Here is a 13,505-nt window from a genome sequence, read left to right on the forward strand (position 1 = left end):
GGTGGAGACACATAATACGTCGCGTAAAACCTTCTTTATAGTTTATGTAACCGACCACGCCTGCCCTGGTGTTATGTTGTGATGACTCAGAGGCTAGATAATTAATTCATTGTCATAAATATGTGACCCTTCGCCTCAAACCGGTATTAAGTCGGGTTCGTTAAGATATTGAAAATTGAATTTACAGCCAGAAATATCAGACTTGGGTTGAGTTTGTATGTTTTATTGAGGAGAATGGATACCCTTTTTTAGGGTGCTAATGCCAACAATTTATATTTTTGACCAGTTTAACATTTAATTCGGCTTTTAAACATCTGATTCGTTCCGACATAATACCATTTTGAGACGATGGGTCACATATGAGACTTAAATTACAAGTAAGTAACATGTATGTAGACAACAAGAAATGAAGTGAGCAGGAAAGTGCCAGAACCCGAAGACAATAGAGAATACAAATTTCGCGGCGGCGATGGGGGCTCGAACCCGCGACCTTACTGGTACGACAACTTCACCTGGCCGGGGAGAGTGTGACTCTACCGTATGAGCTATCCACGATCCCAAAAAAGTTCGCCTCTAACCCTAGTCTTATTTAGAGCCCTCTCTCCCTGACTTCACGAGGTCACGGGTTCAACAGAAAAACGCCACGACGTTAGTTGGCCAGCATTTAAGCTGAATAGCCAATATTCTCAACACAAACATATAACATAGAAACGATTGAGACATTGAGTATGCTCCGGTAGGTTCAATAGTGACAACAGATGGAAGATGTAACCGAGACATACGAGCAAGAATAACTCAAGCCAAACAGGCCTTCATGGACCTGGGAAACATTTTGAAAAACAAACAGATGTCGTTCGGGATTAGATTCCGAGTCTTGACGTGCTACGTGTGGCCAATCTTGTTATACGGATGCGAAAGCTGGACTACAAATGCAGAAACACAAAAGAACATTGAAGCTTTTGAAATGTGGTGCTTGAGAAGGATGCAGAGAATATCGTATACTGCACACAAAACGAACGAAGAAGTGCTAAAACAAACATACCAACAAAGGAAACTAATGCCCTTAATAGTGGATCGACAACTATCCTTTTTCGGACACATAGTAAGGAAAGATAAGAAGGAATACCTGGCAAGTTGTGGAAAAATACCTGGTAAACGCGCCCGGGGGAGACAAAGAAAAACACTCATAGACCAACTGAAGGGCTTCACCAACCTAACAATCCAAGAGCTGTTTGAAAAAGCAAGAGACAGGGAGGAATGGAGAGAGATAATTCATGCAGTATCCGAAGCCTGGACCAGGCATGGAACCTAGAAGAAGAAGATATTCAATTCAGAAAAGTGAGTGGATAACACCAAGTAATGAAGTGGGTATTTATGTATAGCATTTCCGCTTCATGCCCGGTGCACTTCACAAGGTTCAATCATTCCCTTGGAAGGCTATATGAAGCCATATTGCCATTTAATACAGTACCAGTCGCCTGTTCGGTCTTTTTTTTGTTGTACCAACAGTCTCGTCCCAAAACGGTATTAAGTCTGGTTGCATAAAATGTTGAAAAATGAATTTATAGCCAGAAATATCAGACTTGTGTTGAGTTTGTATGCTTTATTGAGGAGAATGGTTACCATATTTCAGGGTGCTAATGCCAACAATTTATATTTTTGACCAGTTTAACATTAAATTCGGCTTTCAAGCATATAGTTCGTTCAGACATAATACCGTTTTGAGACGATGGGTCACATATTCGTCACTGCTAATTTACAGCTCATCCATACCTGAGTGGAGTAAGTCGATGTATTATAGGCGCCTTTCTCAAGGGGTCAAAATCGGGATCAGCATTTTACACAATCCCTGTCACCCTTCCCGCCACTGACCACGCTTAATATCGCTCGAACTTTTGTGACAAGACCGGACACCGTCCCACTGAACCAACGAACGACACAATAATATATGAATAGGGCAGAGAAGTCGTGACGTCACCCCTTCTATTCTTCTGGTTCCAAACTGCTTGGAAGTGTGCATGCAATCAGTCCTGCGGTTGAGTGACAATGAACAGGTTACATATGTGACCCTTTGCCTCAAAACGGTTCGGGATAGTTAAGCTGTTGAAAATTGAATTTATAGCAAGAAATATTAGGCTTATGTTGAGTTTGTATGTTTTATTGAGGAGAACGGATCCCGTTTTTATTTTTGGGTTCTAATGCCAGCAATTTATATTTTTCACCAGTTTAACATTTAATTCCGCTTTTAAGCATTTGGTTCGTTCCGACGTAATACCGTTTCGAGACGATGGGTCACATATTGAATAAATCTGATCATGTTGTGACTTATATAATATATTCTGATCACTTGGCATGTGAAAAAAGTTCTAGTCAGCATGAAGAATATAAAGTACCGATTTTCTTTGTTTAGTACCATGCTGCTCACTCATTGCTGGGCGGACATGACATCAGATTATTGAATCCTATTACCAAAGGTTTGAGTCCAGGCCACCAGAAGAATTGGTTCTACACTTCCGATAGTACTTGAAAACGTTTTTAACATCACTCGCTTGTCCAAGGATCTTGAAATGAAAAAAAAAAAGCCAAAATGTGACCCGTCGTCACAAAACGGTATTATGTCGGGATGGACCTGATGCTAAAAAGTCAAATTATAGTTAGACTGGTCAAAAATATGACACATTGGTATTTAGCACAGTAAAACATGATATTCCTCCTCCTCTATAAAGCATATAAACCCAACTTAAGCATGCTATTTCTGGCTGCAAATTCCATGTTCAGCATTTTAATCATCCCGACTTAATACCGTTTTGAGACGAGGGGTCACAAATATTATAATATTATGTAAACCATGTACTCAAGACAGTTTGATTTTGGAACAGACTACAATAAGACTGGTTGAATGAAATCAAGACAGAAATACCGAAATCAGGACATTTACGATTTTTCGGTTTAAAATACAAAACTCTCTCTCTCTCTCTCTCTCTCTCTCTCTCTCTCTCTCTCTCTCTCGTTCTCTCTTTCTCCTCACTTAATCTTAACTATTATTAATTATCAGGGCAAAAACTCTCAAACCTGGGACCTCTCAATGTCTCAGAATGGGGAGTTTTTCTCTCTTTTTTTGGGCAAAATGAGGGTCATTTAAATTGATCGATCTGGTTTGTAAAATTTACTACGGAGAATAGAAATAACATTTTAAACAGACAACAATTTAAATTCTCACATTTCTGGCCTTCTTAACCTTTAAATCCATTGTTGGTATCAAATTCATCACGATATAAAACTCTTTTGATGTGATTGGTCACCTATAGATAGTATGCGCTTGGCTAAGAAGCTCATAACATTGCCATCCGGAAGTATAACGGACCAACACACAAAACTGTGTGTATCCATGAACGTTTATAGTCAGGTTAATACAGTTCAGTGAGCATTACTCATGGCAAAAAAACAATAACAAAGACCTGAGTGACGTCATATTCGAACTATCTATAAGGATGATTAACTAGTCCGCCTCTTTCTCACCTCCGTACGGAGTCATTGTGGATAGTTCTGGGTTGTCCATTGATACCATCAGACCATAGGAGGTAAGTGCTGGTTTGGTGACGGGACGTGGTTTGAACAACTTATGGGGGGCAGCGTAGCTTGGCCGCATGAAACTGTTTTGTGGTGACCACGTTTTAGCTATTTGACTTTTTGGGTTATTTGCCTTAGTTGATTGGAAGGATTTTTGGTTTGACTGGTTGAAAACATCATCATCACCACACGAGCACGAGCAAAGTCCGCTGTCGCACAAGCCGGTAGTGACGTCACAACGCCTTTTACAAAATGTAACCAATCGCGCAGAGCCACGTCTTGGCTTGCACTGCATTGATTGGTGGGTTGGGCAAAGAGGGCGTGGCGTCGTGGTCGGAGGAGTTGTACTTATATACATGATAATGGGATTTTGCTGTAGAAATGTCATAAATGGATTGAGTGCGGAATGCTGAAAGTCTGTGTTTGGGTTTGTATTTTTGTTATTATTAAACTGTGCAATTGGGTTGTTGTTGTTTTGTTGGTAGCTGTATCCAGAAACTGGATTATGTATGTCCTGACTGTCATACATTGGTGTCGGTTTAGGGAAATTGTTACGATTGTTGAGATTTAGAATGGGCCAAGGACTTGTCGCAGGAATGGGCATTTGTTGTTTTCTTGGAGTTGATGTGGAGTGAAAAATTGGGATTGGGTATTGGAAATTTGGAACTGGATTGATATATTGTTGAGGATAATTTTGTTGTTGGTTAAAGTTAGTCTCTGATTTAAATGTTGGAGCTGGATTAGGACTATCCAAAGAAAATATATTGTCATATCTGTCATTATTGTTATTGTAGTTGTTGGTATTGGTATTTATGTTGTGGTTGTTGGTTTGATGTTGGTAGTGGTGGTGGTTGTTATTGTTGTTGCTGTTCTGACTAATGAAGTTATAATTGTAATGTTGGTTTCGGTTGTCATTGTTATATTGATTGTGTTGAGTGGTATTGTTATTATTATTGTTATGATTGTTATGATTGTTAGGGTTGTTAGGATTGTGAGAGAAGTAATTTCTTTGGTCTTGAACGTTGTGTATATTGCCTGTGATGAACTTTTCATCAGCGACCACGACTCTATAATTATCCTGCTGTAGATGAATATCTTTTTGTTGCAGTTGATTGTTATCAATATTCCTATGTTGGGATATAGGTGTCAGCACCTGAGGTGAATGCTGCATGATCTGTGGTGCCTGCAGGATTGGGCGGTTCGGTGGCGGATTTTGGGTAGTCAGTGGAAGCTGGAAGTAATTTTCTATCGGCTGAAAAGTATTTTGGCTTTGCTGATGATTGCTTTGTGCTTGGTTTGTATTTTGAATTTGTTGATGGTTGTTTTGTGTTTGTTGAAAAGTATATTTTGGGTCTTGAATGATATTGTGTTCGTGCTGAAAAGCTGTTTGTGCTTGCTGTGGGTTATTTTGTGCTAGGTGAAAAGTATTTTGCGTTTGTCGAATGTCATTGTTATTTTGCTGAAAAGGAGTTTTTGGTTGTTGAGGACTATTTTCCGGTTGCTGAAAAGCAGCCGGTGTCGTTTGAATGGCGTTCTGTGCCACCTGAAAGACATTTTGTCTTTGCCGGTGGCTATTTTGTGATTCTTGTAAATTATTCTGCTTTCCGTGAAGATTATCATGTGGATTTTGTGATCCACTCTGTTGGTCCTGAGGTGTGTCTAGTGCTGTCTGAAAGTTATTTTGTCGTTGTTGATCTCTGTCTTGTTGTTGAAGATTGTTTAGTGATTTATTATTGTAACTGTTTTCTGACTGATGTAAACTATTTTCTTTTACTTGAAATTCATTTTGTATCTGATTGAAGTTATTTGTTTGTTGTAAAGGGATACGGTGTGCTATTTGGATGCTATTTTGGGGTTGTTGATTGTTAGCGTTTGAATTCTGCATGTTATTAGGATAAGGCCGTGAAGTTGGTGAATGTTTCATGCCTTCTTGTAATGTAAATGAACTATTTGGTTGTCCATCTAAGTTGCTCTGCATATTATACTGAAAGCCATTTTGCGCTTCATTTACATTGTCTTGAGACAGTTGCGCTGCTGGTTTTGAAAGCTTAAGTTGTTGTGTTGTGTGTGAATTTTCTAATTCATGTTTCGACAGAGATGGCGTAGTTTGTGGGAATTGTTGGTGGTTTTGTTGATACTGCTGTATCTTTGTTTTGGTAGCCGGCGGTGCTTGTGTTGTTAAGTCATACTCATTTACATGCTGTGGTTCCATGTTGTAGACCAATGCTTTTGTGTCTGTCTGATTTTGGAGACTATGCATACTGGTGCTTGGATCTTCCTGTAGACTGTATTCAGATTTTGATGATGATGATGGCGGTGGTGGTGGTGGTGGTGCTGGTGGTGGCTTTTGTTGTAATGGAATATTTTGAACGCTTACAGAGTCTCCATTCAGACTTGTAGCTTTCTTATAAACCCTATGTTGCTCTGAATGTTGCATAGAAAGTGAATTTCCCTGTAGGGCAGATTGGGGTTGTCGTAACGGTGACGACGGGGTTGGCTCCTGTGTCTGTATTAGATGCTGTTCTTGAGTATCGAGCGTGCCAGAAGCAAGGCTTTGTTGTTGATGTGCTTGTTGTTGATTTGATAGTGGTTGCGGATCAAGACGAAACGGGTAATTAAGTGGTTGTTGGTTTAGTTGATTTTGTTGTTGTTGTTGCTGCTGTTGTTGTTCATAATTTTGATGATTTTTCAGATCTATTTCGTTCTGTAGATAGTTTTGATCTTGATATTGAGGCTGTTGCTCTTTTTGCTGATGATTATCTTGGTACTGTTGCCTGGTAACTTGTATAATTAATTGTTCCTGTGGATTATTTGGGTGGACTTCTTCATGGTGTTGTTGGTTTGGTGGAGTATTTTGTTTCTGTTTCACTTGTTGCCCTTTGTTTGTTTGTCGATGGATCTGGTTGGTTTTGTTTTCTGTATTTATAGATCCAGGCTTATTGTCATCAGTATTACCCATATTGCTTGGGGAGTTAAAGGATCCCCAACTGTCAAAGGGGTTAGAGGCTAGGGATATACTTTGGAAAAGAGAAGGAAAGAAGGGAGATAATTGAGGAGAAAGGGATGGTGGAGGACTTAGACTTGCTAATGATAATTGTGTTGGTGATGATGGAGGAGGTGGTAAAGTTTCTGATGCTGCTGCTGCTGCTGCTGCTGCTGCTGCTGATGATGATGCTGATGATGATGATGATGATGATGATGATGATGATGATAATGTTGACTGATCGTCGTTAGCTGATATGATGGGAGGCAACGGCCATGATAGTAACGAAGCTGGTGTCGATGAATGAGATAATTGGAAAAACAGTGGATTGGTTGTTAAGGTGTGTGATAGTGGATGTGGTGTTGGCGAAACCAATGCTGATGGCATTGACAAGAAGGGCGAAATCGATGGAAGATTAACATGGGGAAATAGTGGCGGCATTGGTGAAGTTGACAATGCAGGTTGATTGATTATTGATGATGATGTAAACAGAGAAGGATTATAGATGAAATCAAATTTTTGTCCCTGTTTCATACTGTTTTCCTGAGATTTAAAGGAGCTATTAAATTGATTTTCTATTTGCTGTTCATTATTTTGCTGCCCAATATTATGCGCCAAAAGATTGGGTTTTGAATTGACAGTGATGTGTGGAGCATTATGATACTCTATTTTATGGCCTTTTTGGTGTGATATCTCTACAGGATTTGACAGTATTCTTGCATTAGTTTCCACGTTCTGTGGGTCAGGTGGTGTAACATTTTGCAAACCATCTTGCATATTAAATGCTTGATTATCGTGGTCGGTGATTTTTGATTTTATATCATTCCGCCCGTCTACAATTTGTAATGGCTGTTGTAGTTTCAACACGTGTTCAATGTCACGTGGCTGCAGTTTGTTTTCTATGGGTTGTACTTTTTCTTTAAACGGTCTGTCTTTTAATCGTATAATCTTTCCTTGTCTTTCTGCTGTAGTGTTTCTTATATTCACATTTATAGTATTGAGTGCAGAGTAATCGACACTGCTATTCACATTACTTTTCATTTGGTTGTTAATCGTATGTCCAATTTTATTCTTGTTATCAATATTGATATTGTTTTGGGTGGCGTTGATCTTGTTGGTATCATTTTTGTCAGTTATATTACTGTCGTGCTGATTGTTATGTGTGCTGTAGGTCGTTGACATGTGTTGAGGTGTCGCCAACATGGCCTGTATAAATAGTTGAATTTGTTGTTGTGAAAGATGTGGGTGGAGAGCTTGGATGGTTTGGATAGAATTGAACGTGTTTGGCTGTGGTGTGGTGCTTAATGTTCTTCTTTGCTGTTTCTGCTGAAATTGTTGTTGCCCCTGATTTTGTTGTTGTTGCTTTTGTTGATGTTGTTGTTGTTGTATTTGTTGTACTTGTTGTTGTTGCTGCTGCTGCTGTTGTTGTTGTTGTTGTTGTTGCTGTTGTTTTTGTTGATGTTGCTGTTGCTGTTGATTTTGTTGTGGTTGTTGATGGTGTTGTTGATATTGTTGTTGTGAATGTTGTTGTTGTTGTTGTTGTTGTTGTTGTTGTTGTTGTTGATTTTGTTGTGGTTGTTGTTGATGTTGTTGATATTGTTGTTGTTGTTGTTGTTGATATTGTTGTTGAGGTTGTTGTTGTTGCTGTTGTTGTTTTTGTTGATGTTGCCGTTGGTGTTTATTTTGTTGTGGTTGTTGTTGATGTTGTTGATATTGTTGTTGTTGTTGATATTGTTGTTGTGGTTGTTGTTGTTGTTGTTGCTGTTGTTGTTGTTGTTGGTGGTGGTGGTGTTGCTGTTGATTTTGTTGTGGTTGTTGTTGATGTTGTTGATATTGTTGTTGTTGTTGTTGTTGATATTGTTGTTGTGGTTGTTGTTGTTGCTGTTGTTGTTGTTGTTGTTGTTGTTGCTGTTGTTGTTTTTGTTGCTGTTGCTGTTGATTTTGTTGTGGTTGTTGTTGATGTTGTTGATATTGTTGTTGTTGTTGTTGATATTGTTGTTGTGGTTGTTGTTGTTGCTGTTGTTGTTTTTGTTTATGTTGCTGTTGCTGTTGATTTTGTTGTGGTTGTTGTTGATGTTGTTGATATTGTTGTTGTTGTTGATATTGTTGTTGTTGTTGTTGTTGTTGTTGATATTGTTGTTGTGGTTGTTGTTGTGGTTGTTGTTGTTTTTGTTGATGTTGCTGTTGCTGTTGATTTTGTTGTGGTTGTTGTTGATGTTGTTGATATTGTTGTCGTTGTTCATAGTGTTGTTGTAGTTGTTGCTGTTGTTGTTGTTTATGTTGCTTCTGGTGTTGTTGTTGTTGTTGTTGTTTTTGTTGTTGTTGTTGTTGTTGTCTTTGCTGTTCGTGTTTATGTTGATGATTTTCTTGCATTTGATTTTGTTGGTGTTGATGCATTTGCTGCTGTCCCAAATGTTGTTTTTGTTGATGCGATTGTTGTTTTGATTGTTGATGATATTGCACTGACTGTTGATATTGTTGTTGTTGTTGTTGTTTTGATTTTGGTTGATAGTTACGTTGGTCTTGTAGTTGCAGGTTTTGATGATTCTGAAGGTGATGTTGCTGATGTAGCTGTTGTATTCCGGTGCTTTGTTGATATTTGTTAGTGTTAGAGCCTCCTCCGTTGTAATTGTTGTTGTTATTGGGTATATTACCGGTGTTGTGAATGCTGCCATTCTTGCTCATGGTGTTGTTGTTGTTGTATAAGGATGTGTTGTTTGGTTTGATGATAGAGGAGTACATAGTTGTTTGAAACTTTTGAAACATAATTTGTAAGAATGGTTTCATCTGCTCTGGTGGAAGATTAGGATAGAGTGTTTTTACGGTTTGAATGATGTGTAAAAACTGAGGATGAATATTCATGCTTTCGTTCATTCTTTGATGTTGCTGTGCATTTTGCTCCTGATAATGATTAAGCGGTTGCTGCTGAGGATACTTGTGTTGTTGTTGTTGTTGTTGTTGTTGTTGTTGTTGTTGTTTTGAGTGCTGTGTCTGTGGCTGAAGTTCTTGTATCTGCTGTTTGTTATGTCTTGTTGGAATCGTTATTGGTTTATGCTCTTGACCTGGACGCATTTGCAGTTGAACATTTGTCTGTCGCAATTTTTGATTCTGACTATTCTGTTTAACTACATTTAAGTTTTGCCAACTATTTTGCACGGTGAGAGGTATTGTTGGTTTTTTAGTTGGCAAAACCACTCCTATTTTTTTATTTGAAATAATACGTATGCCAGTTTCAGTGCGCCGTTGTTTATTTCCATATTGTTCTCTTATAAAATCCATAATCTTCGAGGGGTTTTTGGGGTAGCTTCCTCTAGGTAATAGCCATGTAAATCTAAGGGCCGGAATGAGATCTTCTGCTTCAGTTAGCTCAAACTCAGCAGCTTGCCTTTTAACCAAATTGCCTGCAAAATCAGTGTTTCCTGTTGGATCTGTATTTCTAATCAAACCACTGACGAGTTCTCTAATCAAAACGGAGGGTCCTTTATCAACGCGTTCGAAATATTTTTGTTGAGTTCCTGAGCTAGGCAAATCAATGATAATGCTTTTTGGGTCTTGTATTAATTTATCTATAAGGAAAGTTCGGAAAGATTCTACGCGATTTCTCCTAATATGGCGAAGGGCTTGAGTGTGTATCTGTTTCAGATTGTCAAGAATGTTTGTTATGTTTGTTCCTTTGAGTTCTTGAATGGAGAAATGTGGCAAAGACCACGTGAGATAGATTGCTGGATCTAGAGTTACATTTTCATTATAAAATGGTGGTTTGGGTGTTGTGGTTGTAAGAATAGTAGTCGCGATAGGAGTAGAAGTGGTCGTGATTACCGGAGTCGAGATGTTGATTGGCGTTATGACTGATGCTTGGTTTGTGTTTAAACTGTTAATATTGTTGACTGTTAAGCCTTGGTTTTTATTTATTACAGTTGCTTGGTTGTTTTTTATCTGCTCTTGTTGCATTCTTCTAAATTCTTCCTGCACCTTTGCCTTGAAGATGACTTCAAGAAAAACTGCTTTCTTTAGGGGATTTGATTCAATATCAGGGGGAATCTGAATGGTGCTGTTGAAAAGACGTATTATTGTTGGAGACAGTTGAGCTGCTTCTTGATTGCCTAAAGTGTTACTTCCGCTGCTCGGTATTGGCGCTTTTGTTGTAACAGTCAGTGTTTGAGGAGTATCCTGGATAAAAGTATTCTCCATTGGGTTTACTTGTGTCGTGTTTGTGGCAAATAATGTATGGGATTTAGTGGAATTTATTGAAGGAGATGTTGGAATTGGTTGTGTAATTGAGGTCGTTTGTATCGGAAAGGTGCCGATAATGGTTGAAAATGTTGAACTATTACCTAATAGGCTTTGTCTTGGGTTTTTCAATTCGGTTTCTGTTCCTTCCAGTGTCATTTTGGGTGCACTTTGAGACGTGATATTATTAGAGGTTTGAGTGTTTCTGATGTTTAAAGTGTCAAAGGCAACTTGAGCTTGCTGAGAGTTATTTAATGTGTTCTGTATTTGCTGAGGTTGTGAAAAAATATAATTCCCCCATTGATCATTTTGCTGCCCTTGCTGTAGAGTGTGACGAATTTGGTTTTGACGCTGAATACGGAGCATATCTATGTAATGCTGTTCATTATGAGATGTTTGAGCCATCTGATTATTTGAAATGTTGGGATTCTGATGCCTGGTGGTAGCACCTTGTACCAGCTGTTGTTTTGTCAGAGGTTGATTTCCTTGAAACCCTTGCAATCTATTTTGAATATTAACATTGTCGATTCTAACATCATCTCGATTAGATTCAGTCCCATAAGGGTATTGTTGCAGAATCACTTCATTTGTACCACCCCTTGCGCTTCCCAAATACTGTGTTTGCTCACCATGTCCAGGCAAATTTGAACTCATATCTTTATCGATGTAAGCGTTGTGCTCTGGCTGTTGTAGATTATTGTTGCTTCCTGCCGTGTTGTCCCTACTTAATTTATCAATCATATCTTGAACTTGACGCCTCCGCTGTAAAAGCTGTTCTAAATTTCTTTGTCTTATTTTCGACAAGTCCGACAGGTCGCTTTGTTTTCTATCTTCTTGAAGAGATAACGTTTCTTTGAGAAAAGAGTGGTTTTCTTGAGGCACTTGTTGCATTTGTTGAGCATTTCCTAACTGATACTGCTCTTGAGGTTGATTTCGAATTTGACCTTTGATATATCTATTATTTTGCATTGGTTCTCTGACACCATGCGAGTTAGGAACAGCGTCATTGAGTCTTGGATGTTGTGTTCTTAACGTGAGAGCATCTTTTGACGCTGGAATTACAGCATTGCGTTCGTAACTATATTTACTGGTTTCAGCATGGTCGTTGGAAAATACCATTGGGTTCGCCGGAGACTGCCGATTATACAATGATAGAAGATCCTGCCTACGGAGTTGTCTGTGCTCGTTTTGTTGTTGTTGTTGAAGGTAGTTTTCAGATGATGGAACTGGGAATTCATTTTTTTCATCCATGCGATGTCTAGATATACGTCGCTCCTGCGGTTGGTGACGTATTTGTTGCTGTCTGAATTGTGGTGAATTAGAAATTTTCTGACCAGTTCTTTGGACTCCGTCCAATAATAAGGATTGCTCTTCCTGCATCTTTCGAAGTCGTTGCTGTTGTAATTGATTTTGCCGTTGCTGTTGCAGTTGTAGCCTTTGCCGCTGTTGCTGTTGTTGCTGCTGTTGCTGCTGTTGTCGTCTTTGATTTTCTTGACGTACCAATATCTGATGCTGTAGATGCTGCCCTCTGTGGTTTGTTGAGGTATGCTGGTTACGCTGTAGAGCGTGTTGTTGAACTCGTGGAGGCTGTTGACGTCTTCTGTCATTAAATCTTGGTTGTTGTAACTGTTGCTGCTCTTTTTCTTGCAGCTGCTGAAGCAAGTAACGTTGTCGGCTGGTCGCTCCCTCATTGAGCGAGCCTCTTGGTTGTAAATGTCTACCACGTCTTCCACCATATGAGGCTGAAATAATGTTGAAGAAGACATTTGGTATAAAATTTCAGAATTCAAGGTTAACATATTCACACACATACACACATATGCACAAGAGCACTCACGCAGACAAACATAAACATACACATACACACACATATATATATATATATATATATATATATATATATATATACATAAATATATACTATAATATAATATAATATAAAAACGAAAACCAGGAAATGATAGTGCTCAACTTCTTAATAAAAGGAGCTATATATAAAATATTTCAAGTATAATTAATTATTCTTGAAATATTATATATACATACACACACATATATATATATATATATATATATATATTATATATATATATATATATATATATATATATGTGTGTGTATGTATATATAATATTTCAAGAATAATTAATTATACTTGAAATATTTTATATATAGCTCCTTTTATTAAGAAGTTGAGCACTATCATTTCCTGGTTTTCGTTTTTATATTATATTATATTATAGTATATATTTATGTATATATATATATATATATATATATATATTTTGATACACACACACGCATATATATATATATATATATATATATATATATATATATATATATATATTTCCTCCTTCATATGTATATATATATATATATATATATATATATATTTCCTCCTTCATATGTATATATATATATATATATATATATATATATATATATATATATATATATATATATATATATATATATATATATATATATATATATATATAATATATATATATAAATATATATATATATGAAGGAGGAAATAGGATAGATAAAGATTAATCGATGGATGAAGAGTCATGCACAACCACTTAGATGGTTGGAGGGGGGGGGGGAGGGGAAGGAGGGGGGGGGGGGGAGAGGAGGAGTTTAAGGTGCAGTAGAAACCACAGAAAGCTAAGAATATTATTATGACAAAAGAAGGATGGAGACGCACTATGATGTT

The 13,505-nt window shown here is 37.7% G+C and overlaps 1 protein-coding gene across 1 annotated transcript in view; it reads right to left on the reverse strand.

Annotated features, from left to right (window-relative positions):
• Nucleotides 1-1,488: 1,488 nt before the first annotated feature.
• Nucleotides 1,489-13,505, reverse strand: part of LOC144960840 (uncharacterized) — a 26,035-nt gene continuing 14,018 nt past the window's right edge. The window contains exons 4-5 of the mRNA XM_078894214.1: nt 3,520-12,525; nt 1,489-2,561 (exon numbers count right to left, since the gene is read on the reverse strand). Coding sequence (XP_078750340.1) covers nt 2,542-2,561; nt 3,520-12,525 — 9,026 coding nt within the window. The 3' untranslated portion in view covers nt 1,489-2,541. The remainder of the gene's footprint in view (nt 2,562-3,519; nt 12,526-13,505) is intronic.

The sequence above is a fragment of the Berghia stephanieae genome, chromosome 15, assembly GCF_034508935.2.
Source record: "Berghia stephanieae isolate SIO BIC M18660-M18661 chromosome 15, UCSD_Bste_1.3, whole genome shotgun sequence".
NCBI lineage: Eukaryota > Metazoa > Mollusca > Gastropoda > Nudibranchia > Aeolidiidae > Berghia > Berghia stephanieae.